This window comes from Nicotiana tabacum, chromosome 5, assembly GCF_000715075.1.
Source record: "Nicotiana tabacum cultivar K326 chromosome 5, ASM71507v2, whole genome shotgun sequence".
In the NCBI taxonomy this organism is placed as follows: Eukaryota; Viridiplantae; Streptophyta; class Magnoliopsida; order Solanales; family Solanaceae; genus Nicotiana; species Nicotiana tabacum.
This window is the reverse complement of record NC_134084.1, coordinates 102,951,849-102,968,984: the sequence shown is the minus strand read 5'-3', so window position 1 is coordinate 102,968,984 and position 17,136 is coordinate 102,951,849. Positions and strand designations below refer to the sequence as shown.

The window sequence follows — 17,136 nt, the reverse complement described above, 5'->3', positions numbered from 1 at the left end:
AGAGATCGTGGTTTCTGAAGTTGTATACTATATGGTGGTCTTGTGAAAGAAAGAATAGAAAGTAGGATAGAGAAAAATATTACCCGGCTTATTTAATGGCTAAATGGTAGGAAATGACCACAAATACATATTTTGCTATAAAACATAGGTACCTATAGAAAATAATATTTTAAAATGATATTTATTTATAATAAATAAGGTGTAAAGCTTTGTTATAGGAGGTAAAATTTCCATCTTTAAATATAGTGGCCCTGATATGACTAGCCTGGTACCGGAACCAAAACCGACCGAGTGACTTATTTCACGAACTAGCCTGACCCAACAATACATATACTAAAATATACTTCCTTTATTCCAATTGATGTGAACTTATTTATTTTTTAGTCCGTTTAAAAAAAAATGACATTTTCTAAATTTGAAAACAATTTAAATTAAACTTCCAATTCTACCTTTAATGAAAAACTTTTATAACCAATAAATACTCTGAACCCGCTTTTAACTTGTTTAAGACCATAAATTTCAAAAATCTTCATCTTTTCTTAAACTCGGCACCTAGTAAAAAATTGGAACGGAAATGACACAAAATAAACTAGGAATCCCCAAAAATATAAGACTAGAGACCAAGCCTAATTCCCAATTCACCTTGTTTCATCAACCATATTTCTAACAGAAATTGTAAATAGTTACGAAGTTGGTCACAGCAAACTTTCCCTCTCCCTCTCCTACCAATGGCTGACAGTTCTAGTACCACCAGTAGCACTACCGCGTTCGTCGCTGACAGTTCTAGTGCCACCAGCAGCACCGCCGCTTCTACGACGGCAAAGTCACGAGAAACTAGAAGCTGGGCAGACGAAGCCGACGAGATAGATCAAGCCGAGCAGTCTGAAAACGCTAGCGCCGAGACTGAAATTGGATCTCTACAAATTGACGAGTCCAAAAGAGTCAACAACTCCACTCTTGATGATCCAGTAGATTCCAGAATAGAAGCCGTACGCATTTCCTCACTCAATTATAGCTTCATAAGTCGATTTGTTTTACTAGTAATAACTAAATTAGGGTTTAATTAATGAAATATAGGTTACATCTGGCGACACGTTGTACAAATCAGCGAAGAGATTTGAGGATTTGAACTTGTCTCCTGAGTTATTGAAGGGATTATATGTAGAGATGAAGTTTGAGCGACCTAGCAAAATTCAAGAGATTAGTTTACCCATGATTCTTACGCCGCCCTACAAGAATCTTATTGCTCAGGCTCATAATGGCTCTGGTAAAACTACTTGCTTTGTACTTGGAATGTTGAGTCGGGTCGATCCGAAGCTTCGTGCACCTCAAGCTCTCTGTATTTGTCCAACCAGAGAATTGGCTATTCAGGTTTGACATAAATGCTGTTTTTTATTTTCTTTTGGATTTAAGTTATATGCATGACACTGTAATAAACTTTTTACACTAATGTAATCCGTTGCCTGTTAGGTTACTTAACCTTTGTTATAGATAATCAATCAATATCTTTAAATAGAATTGCATGCAATTACCTTTTAAGTGAGCTATTTGTGTAAATATTTTTTACATCGTTTGTGCATGAAACTTAAACTCCTTACTGACTAAGAATTAGGCAGGTAGCGAAGAAATAAAGTTCTTTTTTTTTTTGTTTTTTTTGTTTTCAGTTTCATTAGAATTTCAATCCAGTTTCATTGACCTAGGTAAATCTTTGGGTGCAATATTAATGTTAGCATTGGAGAATTAATTCATAGCAGGATCAATTACTTTATTTTCTAATGAATCAATTTGATTAGCTGAATAAAAAGTTTTGTGCAACCTTATGTGTGTCAGGTTATGCATGTGGTTTAGTTTATATACCTGCTTTGCTACATATCTGTTTCCTTTTTTGAAAGAAAAGTGCTTCTACGCATCTATTTTTTAGAAACTTTTATCATGATGCTTGTAAGATTATGTTTTGTGTGTTCTTGTATATAGTTTTTAAGATGGTTTCATTGATGACGCGAAATCTTCATATTTTATCTGGTTGTTTGCCATCTGGAGTGGTGGTTTAAACTATTTTTTATGGGGAACTAGAATCAAATGCCGAGATAACCGTAGGAAGGATCTTTTTTAACGTTGTTACATTTCAAAGAAAAACTTAATAAGATTCTTCATCATTCAAAAAAGAAACTTGAGAAGGTTTGGTATAAAATGGTGAAAAATGCTGCAGAATATGGAAGTGCTGTTGAAGATGGGGAATTTCACTGGTATAACATCAGAGTTAGCTATCCCAGCAGATGCAGCCAACTACATACCAATTTCAAAGCGGCCACCTGTGTCAGCACAAGTAGTAATTGGCACACCTGGAACTATAAATAAGTGGGTGACAGCAAGGAAACTGGGCATGAGTTGCATGAAGATTCTTGTATTTGATGAAGCGGACCACATGTTGGCAGAGGTAATTGATTCACTATCAGCACTTACGATAGTTCCTTTGATTTTTTCCCTTTTTGTTGTTGCTAATGATTATACATGTATTATTTTTTCTTTTAAAATCAGTTCTCTCTCTTCTTTTTGTGTGTGTATTTGTTGGTGTAAACATTTTGGATATAGCTTTTGGTTTCTTAGATGGATGGTAATGTTGAGCTTAATGAGCTAAATATTTGAATATTAAATTTTCAATCTTCATTTTTGGGGGGAATTTGCTCTAAATGTTAACAGTTTGTGCTCTGACATTTTATCAATGACTTCCATTTTTTCCTGGGGATACGTGTAAAAGCACATTCTTCTTATGTGTGCATTTGATCCTCTAGATTTCTTCGAGGTTACCTGCACTTGTTTGGGGGGGGGGGGTTATTGTTATCCTTGCAGACAAATCTTAAGAAATTAAAACTTTTTTGCTGGGTGAGTGTATGCGTTACCTCTTTATTAGGGGGAAGAAGGAATTGACATAATAGAAGTAATCTCGAATGTAGTATGTAAAATTTTCACTTCCTGGATAAAATTATTTGTTTCATATGCCGGCTGGATTTTTCCGTAACGATGAGGTTATCTTTCATGACCTGTCAAGTGTGCTATAAAAGGCAAGGCTCCATGTCACGGACTTCTTTGCTTTTGCCCAACAATGCAAGATTCTCACTGATTAATGGACCTATTATTAATGGAAACTGTAAAATGATTAGGAGGCAATTCATAATTCAGCTACCTCAGAGTTTATGTAAATTACGACATAGTTGGTAGACGAGTTGTTTACTAGTCCATTACTTAATTTGAATTTGGAATTGACTGCTTATTGAAAAAGGAAAAGTATTGTCTGCAGAAGATGAAGGCAGTCCAGTAAAATTAAGGCAGGCACTGTCTGAAATTCCTGCTCAGTATTTGATTGCTTATTGATGTTCTTCTTTGTGCACAGAGTGGTTTTCAGGATGATTCCATAAGAATAATGAAGGCAATTGTCAAAGCCAGTGCTGACTGCCAGGTTGGTTAAAGTTTGGCCCTTGTGCTTTTCAAAATTCCAGTTAAAGTTGTGATGAATTCTTTTTGGGGTATATTGCTGCTACATTTTTTGGTTTCCCACATGGTGTCCGCCTGTCATGCAAGATCAAGAATGCTAAAAATTCATGAAATTCAAGAAGCGAAGAATCCATCCAAGATTAGGATTTCTTTTCCTTAAAGATTAGGATTTGTTATTTCTTATTTCCTAGTAATTTAGTTCTTGTTTTAGTAGGATTATATTTGTAGTTCTAGTCAAACTAGAATTGTTAGTTGGTATCCCATTCTTACTAGAATTTTTTTTCCTATTTTAGTTAGGATAGATTTTCTTAGCCTTATTCTTATTCTAGTCTAATTAGGATTAGTTTTCCTTAACCTTACCAATTTTACTCATTGTAAGGCCTATTTAAAGGGCTTAATATGCTGAAAATAAACATTGGTGATTAGTTTTTCTAAGCTATTGCTTCAAAAACGTGATTTACTTTTTATTTCATTGTTCTTCCTTTATTCAACGCTTCTTGCGGGATTGGGGAACGCGTGGGTGAGGTTTATTTCCATCTTACATTCTTCTAACGTGAGTTTGAAGAACGCTTTCGCTAGTTTTGTGAAAAACTTTAGCGGGGTGCTTTTGTTTTTCTCTCTTCTTTGTACTTGAGAGGTGCAAAACCTTGAAAGTACATCAATTTGGTATCAGAGCTCATGTTCCAGGTCCGAATTCTTGATTTGCTACTTTATTCATCGTGTCACCAAACAAGAAAATACCAAGTTCAGGATCCTTTTCAAGATCCTCTTCAATGGATCTTCAATTACAAGTTCATAAATTAAGAATTAGAATCCTTGAACGAGACAACGAAGAAATTAAAGTGCAGCTAAATAACTTGAAGGAATCAATGGAGAATCTGACTAAATTAGTTGAAGGTTTGGTGTTTCAATATCAACTACCAACTCCGCCACAACGCCTACAACCGCCACATCTACCACTTCTATATCCACCAATTCATTCACAAACAACTGAAGAGGTTGAAGCTGACCAAGGCACAAGAGAACCAGGGCACTATGCCCATTATGATAAATATTCAGATAATCAGGGGCGTGAAGAAGACAAAGCTGATAAAGACCAATATCAAAGAGACGAGGAACATGCATTAGATCCAAAACTTGAGGAATTACCACCAAAGTTTTATGACGATCCATTGGATTATCCAGCCATATGTGTTGTTGACTTTTCACCGTCCAGAGATGCTCAACACAATATTGACTTGATTGTTGACTCAATCAATCCAAACAAGGCAACATATTGCGTTAATTCTAAAGTTCATAGAAATATGCTAGAACAAGAGGAAAAATTACCTATAAAGGAGTGGGTAATGGAGAGTTTGAGACCAGATATTGGAGAGACAAGATGTCTTAACGTCATAAGTATATATGGCTATCATCAAAGTGTCTGTTGGTGTATGAGCGATGCAATTGATGCATTCCCAAGAAGAGCGTTGATCTCCATGCTTAACTCAAAGCTAGACATGGAGTTAGTTAAGTCTATACCAATAACTTCATATCGTAAGTTGAAGTTTGAGAGTCCATATAGAAAGATTACATGGAGAAGACTTGGTAGAAAGTTGAAACATAGAAAGTGGGATTTAGTTCGACCATATGCCAAATTTGCTTATAACGTGAAGAAGCTCTATGATAAACTAGCAAAATGTAACTTAAAACCTGGTGAGCATTGGGTCCCCATTTTTTCCCCTTGGGTCTCCGTTCTTACTATAGCAAATCTTGCGCCATCTATGGAAGCTGTTAGACTCGAGGACGAGTCTTTTTCAACCAGGGGAGAATGATGCAAGATCAAGAATGCTAAAAATTCATGAAATTCAAGAAGCGAAGAATCCATCCAAGATTAGGATTTCTTTTCCTTAAAGATTAGGATTTGTTATTTCTTATTTCCTAGTAATTTAATTCTTGTTTTAGTAGGATTATATTTGTAGTTCTAGTCAAACTAGAATTGTTAGTTGGTATCCCATTCTTACTAGAATTCTTTTTCCTATTTTAGTTAGGATAGATTTTCTTAGCCTTATTCTTATTCTAGTCTAATTAGGATTAGTTTTCCTTAACCTTACCAATTTTACTCATTGTAAGGCCTATTTAAAGGGCTTAATATGCTGAAAATAAACATTGGTGATTAGTTTTTCTAAGCTATTGCTTCAAAAACGTGATTTACTTTTTATTTCATTGTTCTTCCTTTATTCAACGCTTCTTGCGGGATTGGGGAACGCGTGGGTGAGGTTTATTTCCATCTTACATTCTTCTAACGTGAGTTTGAAGAACACTTTCGCTAGTTTTGTGAAAAACTTTAGCGGAGTGCTTTTGTTTTTCTCTCTTCTTTGTACTTGAGAGGTGCAAAACCTTGAAAGTACATCAGTCCGGTACCTGCTTTGGGGCCCGACTTATGCGAATTTGCACCGGAAAGTTCCACTTTTTTTTTTGAGGGGGTGGGGGGTCTTAAAGCGCTCCCTACGAAAGTAGGCTCCATTCCCTGAGCTCGAACATGAGACCTATGATGTTTATTGCTGCTGCTATGAATTGTAGTTCAGTTTGTAATAAGAGTCTGAAAAACTTCAGAGGTCACATGCATGGTTGATTCGCTCAAATGGTTGAGCCTTAGAGTAGCACATTGCATTATTACCTATTACAAAAAAAGTGGTTAAATTTTTTTATTACTACTACTAAACTTGCTGATTCTATAATTTTACCAAATATTATTCCTAGGGGTGTCAATGGTTCGGTTCGGCCGGTTATTTTATAAAATTTGTACCATACTAATTTTTCGGTTATTCTATTATGTATAACCAAAATTTAACTTTCTGAAACCATCCCAATTATATCTGTTTCTCTTCGTTATTGGTATGGTTTGGTTAGTTTTCGGTTGTTTTTTAAATGTCATGTAAAAGCTACTAGTCGAAGTAGAATGCAATAACATAAGTACTTTTATAGGACTTCGCAAAACTCTCTAGACATTTTAGGGTGATGAATTAAGAAAATGTGAAAGATGGTCAGAGTATACATCTATCAACCATTCTATAGCAGTGTAAAAGAAACTAAGCAAAGACAAAGTAAATATAAATCACACTAGTGGAAAGATATTAACCAAGCTGGGACTCAAGAGTAAAATCTATAGAAGATTAAATATTCAAAAAGATAAATCTAAATCATACGAAAAGAAGCATATTTAACACATTGTAGTTTTCTACTCATAATCGCTAGAATACCTTGTGTGTTGCTAGTGAATATGCTGGAAATAAGTTAATTTCAATAGGAGGAGCATAATAGGCTTGGGAATTAAGATTTTGAGGTTAATTACTTGTTGGCTTGTAACCGTTTTAATAATTCCAAGGCTCAAGAAAAAATTTAATACTTTATTATTTTTAAACTTAATATATAAATATATTTTCCACATGTAAATTTATTCGGTATGCTTCAGTATTTTTTCAGTTTATTTTCATAAAATAAAAAACCTACCCTAATTATCTACCCCTCCGGGTAGGGGTAAGGTCTGGTACACTATACCCTCCCCAGACCCCACTAGTGGGATTAATACAGGATTATTATTGTTGTTATAAAAAACCTACCCTAATTATCGTAAGGTTATAGATTTATAAAAAAACATACGATCATTAAAAGAAACTTTAAAATCGGTTCGGTGTGGTACGGTTGGGTCGGTTTAGAAATATCCATTGATACCCCTAATTATTCCTTTACCGAGGTTTTTGTGCCACATCAACAAGGATGACATATTTTGAAGATTACACTCAACTGGAAGACTTAATAGATAATACCTGCTCTCCCCAATAAACTAATGCTGTGCTATGCTAGAAGTGAGAACTTAGTTACAGTGTCAAATTGGAGAGCAAGGATAAATGATGTGCTGTGGTGGTAAAAGTGAAATATTAGTTACTGGACTGAACTATAGGGTAAGGTCCATGGCTTATCTATACTAGGGATACATAGGTTAAAAGTTATCTTATCGACTACACATACCTCAAAGGAAAAGAGATACTTTTGCATAGCATACACGAGTGTAGCATATCAGAATTACAAATCAAATTGACACTTATTTTCTTTTAAATCACGGTGGTGTCCGGACAGCTCATTTGCACCTCTACTGATTCACTAGGTACTGCTCCCTCCTACCTACACAGGTACCATGTAAATCTTTCTACCAAAGGCTTAGATAGATGGGAAGAAACCACCTTGGTTTTTAGGCTACTAGGGTTTAAACCCATGTCTCCCATGGTCCGTTCTAGCTTCATGGACTGCTAAGTCACACCCTTATCAAATTGACATTATTTTGACATGGAAAATTCAAGTACTTAATATACTCTCGAGAAATTCAATAACTACATGAAAGATATAATCAGTCAGTCAATATTTGTTGCTCACAAGTAATAGGGTAGCAAGCATTATTTGTGTCGAGTTGTTGGTGTAGTTTTCACTAGTGTGTATCTTTCATTACATCCTCCGGAAATAGGGCATATGGAGCATGCAAAAGGGGAACGACTTTAGAGCAATTGAGGAGTATAAGTATAGACCCTTAAACCAAGCTGTTGCATGGATAATAGAAGAGAAGAAGAAGATGAGGGAAAATAGAAGAGGACAAGAGACTGAAAGGCGGATGGGGATTTACTGCATACTTTAAGAAGGGTAAAGTTTAGCACCCAAGGAGCGTTAATGATGGATTCTTTTTGTTTTTTTCTTTTTGGGGTGGGGGATTTACTTACCTGTTAACTGGGTAAGTTTTGCATTTCACAAGTCTCAGTTTTTCTCATTCTTTTGTGGATAAATTTTTAGTATTTTATAGATGTAACTTTTTATTTCATTATTTTATTGGGAAAAAATCTTGGTACAGGATATCACTGTTAAAGATTGTTTTTCTTATTGGGCATGTAATAACACTGTCAGTCCCAGAACCTTGGAAGTGTGAAGCTCGAATCTTAGCATTTCTATTATGTGTTTTACTTGTATGTTTTACATATGTAGTTGAAGCCTGGTTTTGTGTGTGTGTACATGTGTATGCCATTGGTGGGAAGGAAGAGATAGTTCAGTTAGCATTGCAGATAAGAGAGAGAGGATTAGTCTCTGCTTATTATTTTGGGTCTTTTGGTGGGGTGGGGGGGGGGGGTGGGGGATGTGGGGTTTTATGTCCTTTCTGATAAATTTCAAATTGTTATTGGAACTATACACTTGGAACTGCTGTTAGTTTAATATCAATAGATGAATAGAGTTGTCAACACCAAGAAAAAGCAGTTCAGAAATGAGGGCGAATATTGTAATGAATTTGATACGAGTCAGCCACTCTCTCAGTGGAGATAATAAGCTGCATACAAGCTGATGTTATCTATGCCCTTCATGGAGGTTGCCAGGTTCCACGTTCCAAAACTGACCAGTTAGTAATTATTTCTTTGCTTTGAAGTACAACTGATAATATACATTGCACTTGCAGCTGCAAAATAAAAAAGAGAAGCAAAATCCCTTTGTCTTTATCTCACTTGTAAAAAGGAATAGCGTCTGCCGCATGTTTCCTTCTTATTTACGCCATGGGAACTAGAATACTGCTTCTAGCAATGTCTAACTTCACCTTCCTCATTTAGTGAGTAACTGAGTATAGTCTGAGGCTTAAATTAAAGTGCAATTCATGGAGCTGGTTAACACCTGAGTTTATCTTAGGTAAGAAAGTGATGGGATGTGAAGGGCGGCGGCGTCTGCGCTAAGTTTTTGTTTATAATACATTCTTCTTGCTAAACTTCCATCATCGGGCTATTCTTTAGAAAAAAAAATTTGATGTTAAAATTTACCTTATCATTTTTTTTAATTTTAAATATTTGACTTTTCATTTTTAAGACAAGAGGGGTTGCTCTGATGGTAAGCAACCCCCGCTTCCAACCGAGAGGTTGTGAGTTCGAGTCTCCCCAAGAGCAAGGTGGGAAGTTCTTGGAGGGAAGGATGCTGGGGGTCTATTTGGAAACAGTCTCTCTACCCTAGGGTAGGGGTAAGGTCTGCGTACACACTACCCTCCCCAGACCCCACTAAGTGGGATTATACTGGGTTGTTGTTGTTGTTGTTGTGACTTTTCTTTTTTATCATTTTAATTTTTAGGTGCTTTTGTTTTCTGCAACGTTTGGGGAAAGTGTCAAATCATTTGTGACAAAAATTGTTAGAGATCTTTTCGTGAAAGATTATAACCAGATGTTTGTGAAGAAAGAAGAACTTTCGCTGGATTCAGTGAAGCAGTATAAAGTGCAGTGTCCGGATGAACTTTCAAAAGTCATGGTGATTAAAGACAAAATTCTTGAACTAGGACAGAAGGTGGGGCAAACAATTATATTTGTTCGTACAAGAAACAGTGCGAGTATGTTGCATAAATCATTGGTGGACTATGGCTATGAAGTGACAACAATTCAAGGGGCTCTTAAGCAAGAAGATAGAGACAAAATAATCAAGGAGTTCAAAGAAGGATTGACACAAGTTCTTATATCAACTGATCTTCTTGCTCGTGGATTTGATCAATCGCAGGTAACTTTAGATTTTAATCTTCCCAGTTGTCAATCATATATGATATAAAATTAAGGTTCTTCGTGTAACTTCTTTCATAGCAATGATGTTTTATTTATGTAAATGCTTTCTTGATTTCTGTTTTGGTGGCTAACATTTTGAATTCCTAAAAGCTACTACAAAATGTATGCAGGTTAATTTAGTGGTTAATTATGATCTCCCTGTAAGACATGAGAGTCCATCAGAGCCAGATCATGAGGTATACTTGCATCGGATTGGTAGAGCAGGGCGTTTTGGCCGCAAAGGTAATATGTTTCCACTTTTTTATGCATCTTCCCTGCTCTTGTTTGTCTCTCTCGGCGTATTTATCATTCTGTATCACTTACATATTATTTATATAGAGTTATTTTAGAGACCTCCATGCACTAACTTCCCTTGTGGTTTATGATATTGCCGTTACCTCCCTTATTTTGATTTTCTTGTAACAATTCTTTAAATCTTTTTGTCATTAAATTTAAATAAAATACGATTGACAGATTGCCCTTTCTTAATATTAAACTCTTCCAATTAATTAATTCAATGAAATTATCTTAATTGACAAGTTCGTTTGAAATAAAAAAAAATGCAATCTATACTTAGCTTCTCCAGCCGTTAATATTTGGGTTGTTTTCTTTTATAATAATGTAGAAGAAGAGTCTTTGGTCTTTGGATTTGGGGACGTTGTAATCCTCTTGCAAGGAAACATTATGTAGAGTGATTCTTCCGCTCTTGGTTCCCATCCCTTTTAACTTTGGAAAATATGGTTTTCTATCTTCTTTATGTCTCGATAAAGTTTGGTTATTTTCTTTTGCTAAATCTTGATTGGAACTCTCATTGGTAATACTTCAATGAATATGCCTATCCATAATTTCTGAAATGGGTGAATTTTGTGCTACTGGGCATGTTCATGTTCTGGATAATATTGAAGTATGAAGATTCCTTCATTTGTGGGTGGCCTTGATGGTAGTAGTTCAGAACACCGAAGAACTAGCCTAGGGTATTAGGAGTATGTTTTTCTAATTCTATGAGAAATTAAAGAAAAGATATTTATAACATTAATCAAACAAGTTTAATATTAAAAAGGGTAAATTGGTCACATTGTAATTAGTTTGTATTAATGATAAATAGTTTAAAACAGCAACAACAACAAAACAACCCAGAGAATCACAATTGTTACGAAAATGAAAATAAGGGAGGCAAACTTAATATCGCAAACTCTAAGGGAGGTTAGTATGATGAAGCAAAACCTCGAAGGAGTCTCTAAATTATCCCATTTTATATTATGTTATGATACTAGCAAAAGAGAGTATGTACAGTATCTATCACAGAAAAGAGTATGTACAGTGTCCGTCATAGAAAAGGGAGTATGTACAGTTTCCGTGGTGCATTTCTCGAGAGCATTAAAAAATATACTGATATGAACGAAGATGAAGAAATAAAGGAAATCTACTTGAAAATAATGGCAAATTCATAATAACCAACAGACAAACTTTTAGCCTGCAAGTACTGAGACGTACGGTCTTGAAAAGGGGAGTTTAGTCTTAAGCATTAATTGAAAGGTTGTAATCCTTGTAGGAGTTCACAATGAAATCCCCTTAAGAACCGAGATATACATAGGGAAGAAGCACTTCAACTTTCTCAAAAAAAAAAAGCACTTCAAAATATGTATTCTGAAAATTTCTAGAATGCTCTTGTTAGCATGAAAATTCTCAAGTTTTCCAATTAAAAAAAAAATCATTTTGTATGTACTCGAGAAAAAAGTCCACTATAACATGAATACAAATTTTTATTCTGAATATTTATAGACTGCTTTTGTTAGTATGAAAATTCTCTAGTTTTCCAATTAAAAAATCGTTCTTTATGTACTCGCAAAGAAAGTCCACTGCGACATGAAAACAAGTATTTATTCCTTAACATACTCTTCTTTTTTTCCTTTCTTTTTTAGTAGTGCTCGAATTTCCATTTAAAATTCTAGTGCTTAACATTATAGTAGGATCGTAGAGATAAGACCATCAGTAACGCGCTTCCAAGCACAGTGTGAAAAGACCATAACCAACGGGAAGTGAGGCTTAGTGTCAAGCAAAAGAAATGCTGGACTGTAAGTGCATAAATTAGTGCCAGAGTAAGGCGTTTACCATGTGACATAGGAGCAGCATTGGTTCTCTGTAGATTGTCGGCTTCCCATGAAAGAAAAAACCTTCTTAATATGTGGCGAACTGCAATAGATCAACATTTGCAAAATAAATGTTCTCTTCCGTAGTTCTGTAATAGCCAATGGTTATGGTGTCTGCTTGAAGTGAAGGACTAAGCTTTAGGATCTGAAAGGAAGGGTCAATAACCTATCCAAATACAGAGTTCACTCTACAAGATAGAATCTAGTAGTTTTCTTTTCTCATTAGGAGATGAGGAACCAAATGGATAATGCAATGTGCAAACCCTTTTGCTGAGTGCTCATTGTTAAAGGGATGACTGGATATATATTTGTTGCCTGCAGGAAAATAAATTAAGAGAGAACAGATAAGAGACAAATTTGTGCTAATTCCTTTGGTATTAGAATACAATTGAAATGAGCCATGTATAAATATTACCTAGTTTATGTAACATGCTTAATATGACTTCCCTTTTGTGTTGAGCAGGTGCCATATTCAACTTGCTCTGCGATGACCAAGACAACATGCTGATGTCAAAGATTGAGAACCATTTCAATAGTCAAGTGACTGAGGCATGTATCTACTGTTTGTGTTACTGCATTTCGGGCTTTGCTCTGTGACCATTTGGGATTCTGCCTACGATTTTTGTACGGTTAGGTCATACCTGCTTAAAGGTGCTTAGCATGCTCCGCTTATGTTCATGGTTTTCTGAACTAAGGCTGGAATTCTAGTACTCCCCCTCTCCCAATTTATGTGTCATACTTTCCTTTTTAGTCTGTTTCAAAAAGAATGTCATACCTCCTTATTTAAAAATAATTCAACTTTAAACTTCCCCTTTTATCCTTGATGAGATAATTTAAAGCCACACAAAATTTCTAAAGTTTGTTTTAGACCATAAGTTTCAAAAGTCTTCTTTTCTTTTTTAAACTCCTGCGCAGTCAAACACCGCCATATAAATTGGGACGGAAGGAGTAACATGATTAACTAATAAACAGGGTTGGCAAATTTGTGGCCTGAAAATAGTTTGAGAGTATATTATCCCTCTTAATTCAAGAGATTGAAAAACCTATCCCTTAGAATTTCCCTGCTTTATGTGTGTGTGTGGGGTGGTTTCTTCTTTTTTTTTTTTTTTTCGGGAGGGTTGGGGGTTGCAAATTCACTATTGTAAAAGCTAAGTGTTCTTCCAGTATGATACATTTCCAAGTGATCTGTGTGTGCAGATTCAATTCAAGATAAAGGCAAGATGAATAAAGCATTTAGCATTATGGTCAAATGCAACATTTGTAGTATGCTATTCACCAAAAAGAAAAAAAAAACTGGCCACTTTCTCATAAAAAAAAAAGAAGGGAAAAGAAACATCTTCCAGGGAAAAAGGGTATAGAGTATTTTTCTTAATTTGATAAGGTGTTCAAGAGTTGCTCTATTTGGGGGGTGGGGGTGGGGGGGTTCCCATTTTTTGTTTTAGAGAATTGTTTTGTATGATATACATTGCTGTGATCTTCATATTATGTAAAACAAGATAGTAGATTATAAACTCTGGTCAAAATAGTGGTCAATCACTATTTTATATTACAGAGATGCCATTCCAAATTTTCCCTTCCTGAATATTTGGCAATTTAGGTTTTGATTCCATGAATTTGGATTTTAGGATAATTCAATACAACTGGGTTATGTCTTTACAATGAACATGGCTTGTCATGACTTGTATGACCCATTGTGTCACAACTACTTTCTTATGGCATCTTGAGTGCTGCTTGAGAAAATATATACCTTGCTTATGAGATATGGCATGGTAAACTTCAGAGATAATTTTTCTCTATAGTAGAATGCCAACATAGTTGAGCTTTAACTGCTTGAATTATTTTTCAGTTTTGGTATAATTCCCCATGTCCTTGGCCATGGGCAAAACGTTAAACTCAGGTTGGTTGTTTCATGTTCGTTATGCAGATCGCCTCATGGAAAAGTGAGGAGGATTTTGAGAATGCTCTGAAGAAAGCTGGCTTGCTCTAAGTTGAGTAGAATGTACCTTTTGTTGGTTAACAGATCTCAGGAGGTGGATGCACTATCTGTAAATTGATGGCATGTATTTAGCTATTTGGTCTTGTCAGGGTGATTTTTCTTCCTGTCTTGGTAAATATGTTCTATTTTTTTTTTCTCCTTAACAATTTTGAGTAAAACAGACTGGTAATGCTTGGAAATGGCTTTTGTACTGTTGAAACATCATAGGCCTAGAGTGCTCCTGAAATGCAGAGGTTATCATTGTTCATAATTGATTGCTGTCAGGTTCACTTTCTATTTTCAATTTGGCGGTTCAACAAGCTTTATCTGATGTAAAGAGAATGTACATTGCAAATAATGCAAGTCAAGTAGGTATCTTCAGTGGTTGAATCCTGCCTTGTCAGAAGACTTTGGAGTTGGAGAAAGACTCCACTGTCTTTTCTGTTTGTGAGGGTAAATGATCTGTGAGTGACCTAGAGGCTGAGCCAGGTTTCCAAGATTTGAAGCTTATGTGTTCGTTCTATTCTGCATATGGAATTAGAACCGGGCAAACCCATGATCGTGATTTGATCATCATTAAGTGGTGAGAAAGAAATTTTATTCTTTTTTAAGTTGCTAGATTCTAAATTAATAATTTGTATATATTGAAATAATTTTTTGAGACAAATACACGAGTTGAATCAAAGCTACTGGTTCAGCTGACACTGTAGCTCGGTCCCCATGTCTAACAGCTTTTTCTATTTTTCTATTCGGACTCGCACTTTTAAGGAATTTATTCTTTTGGCCAGATATGTAACAAGCTTGCTCGGAACTCCATTTTTTCTACTGTTGCTATAGTTCTATGTTTTAAGATGTATATTTTGCTCTTTCACCGAATACTCTGCAATAGTAAGGTAAAAATTGTATTGGGCGCCCCTTTTTAACCTGTAGTTGTTTTGTCTTTCTGTTTGCACTCGTACCTGTTTTTTGTTAAAAGCCTTTTAAAAAGACTATTTTGTCCTTTTTCATTAAAAGATTACTTTCTCTCCAAGTATACGCTAGTCCTTTACTGTCTCTCTCTCTCTCGTTATTCGCGTTTTTTGATTTGTTCTTTTCTGAAATCAAAGGGTTTTCGTCGTTTTGACTTTTCAACTGCTATTCGTCGTTGTTCCCACATTACGATTTAATCACAGGTACATTGCATTAATTTTCTAGGTTTTATTTTATGATTTTCTAGGTTTTTTTTCTGGTTTTGGTTTTGATAGTCATGTATTTATGATTAAATAGTTTCTTAGTGTTTAGTTTGATAAGTGCATTAGTTTTACTTTTACGATTGTGTTTTTAGGTTTTTTGAACGAGTTTTTATGTTGTTGATGAAAATTTTATAAATTCTTCAGTGATTAGACGTCCAAATTTTAAAAAATTTTGAGAGTTAAATAGATGATACTATTAAAGTGATGATACCTTAGATAGGAGCTGAAGTTTTTTTCCCCATGTTTTGACATTATTTTTGGATTTGAATTTGTGTTTTGTTTTTTTGTAAAAACTAGAGCATGGGGCTGAATGTTTTGTGTTTTGTAACTGGTGAGTTGAAGTTTTTGTGTTTTGTTACAGGTGAACTTCAGCTCTAGAGCTGAAGGTTTTGTTTTTGTAATCGAACTTCAGCTCTAGAGCTGAAATTTTTGTTTTTATAACGGGTGAACTTCAACTCTAGAGTTTTATTTTGTAACTGTCGAACTTCAGCCTTCTTAGAGATTGAAGTTTTAACTGATCTTTTTGATAATGTCTTGATGTTATTTTTTGTATGTTTTACTTTTTTTGAACAGATGGCACCTAAAGCACCTAAAGATCCTAATGCAGCTAAAGTACGCAAAGCAGCTAATGCACCTAAAGCACTTAAAGCACCTAGACTACCTGTAATACCCCCAGGTCCTTATGTCCCTGCTCCTCCACCTACAAGACCAGGTTAAAGATATTTGAGTTTCGAGATTGGTTTAACTCTAAGGGTTACTGGAAGGGAAACCACGATTTGAAGAAATTAATGCAACTTTCTTGACTCCTACACAACGGGATAAGCTTCATAATGGTATATTTCGATACATTATGGCTATGGAGAATTTCAAATGCAGCATGAAGTTGGTTCATTGTCTGTGTCTTTCTCGAATATTCACGAATGATCGAGACTCGATTAGTTTCAAGATTTTTGGCCATGATGTTTCCTTCACCCTTGAAGACTTTCACATTATGTGTGGTTTGCGGATCACAACACATAATGTTGAAAAACCAATTAATCGAGAGAGCAATATTCTGAAGCGCTATTTTGGTAAGTCCAAAGGTGTGACTTTGAAGGATATTCGAGATTTTATGACTCGGAATAAAATTCCAAAGAATGCTGTGAATCACATACACGTATGCGAGAGCGATGATGATACTGTGAAACTTATGGAAATTCTTGTTGTAGATTTATTTTGTTTGGGAAAAAGACCGAGTCATCTGTGATGGAGGAGTATACATCTATTGTTGAAGATGATAAGGTTTGTGCTGAATATCCTTGGGGTAATGTGGCTTATGAGAAGCTCATTTACTCACTGAAACATGCATTGGACAAGCAGAACAAATTCCATGCAACTGAGTATAAACTTGGTGGATTTCCTTATCAATTATGTGCTTGGTTCTATGAGCGCTTCCCAAATATTCGGGAGAAGTATATAAGAGAGGATGAGTACCTTGATACCCCTCAGGTTCCCAGGATGTTACGTTATGTATGTGTGGAAGACCCTAAATTTCCCGAACTTCTTGAGATGTTCAGTAGTCATGAAGTAAGTTACTTTTTTTTTGTCTTTGTGTTAATATGTTGACGTATTAGTTTTCTTCTTCTCATAATATACTTTTTTGTATTAAACAGAAATATCGCAGCTTTAGGATATTGGATATAATTCCTACAAAAGAGGAATTG

The 17,136-nt window shown here is 35.3% G+C and overlaps 1 protein-coding gene across 4 annotated transcripts; it reads left to right on the top strand.

Moving 5' to 3' along the window:
* Positions 1-625: 625 nt before the first annotated feature.
* Positions 626-15,055, top strand: LOC107782346 (DEAD-box ATP-dependent RNA helicase 38-like). 4 transcript variants are annotated; one of them, XR_012709678.1, is made up of 9 exons: positions 626-989; positions 1,078-1,371; positions 2,210-2,437; positions 3,392-3,457; positions 9,619-10,035; positions 10,208-10,319; positions 12,690-12,775; positions 14,151-14,312; positions 14,430-15,055. XR_012709678.1 is itself a non-coding variant. In XM_075253868.1 (8 exons), exons 1-8 carry the CDS (start codon positions 729-731, stop codon positions 14,211-14,213), a joined length of 1,527 nt encoding a protein of 508 aa, XP_075109969.1. In that variant the 5' UTR covers positions 626-728; the 3' UTR covers positions 14,214-15,055. The 4 variants fall into 4 exon arrangements, 1 of the variants encoding a protein (XP_075109969.1); XR_012709677.1 differs by having other exon boundaries at positions 14,151-14,333; XR_012709679.1 differs by lacking the exon at positions 14,430-15,055 and having other exon boundaries at positions 12,690-12,877; positions 14,151-14,287.
* Positions 15,056-17,136: the final 2,081 nt, after the last annotated feature.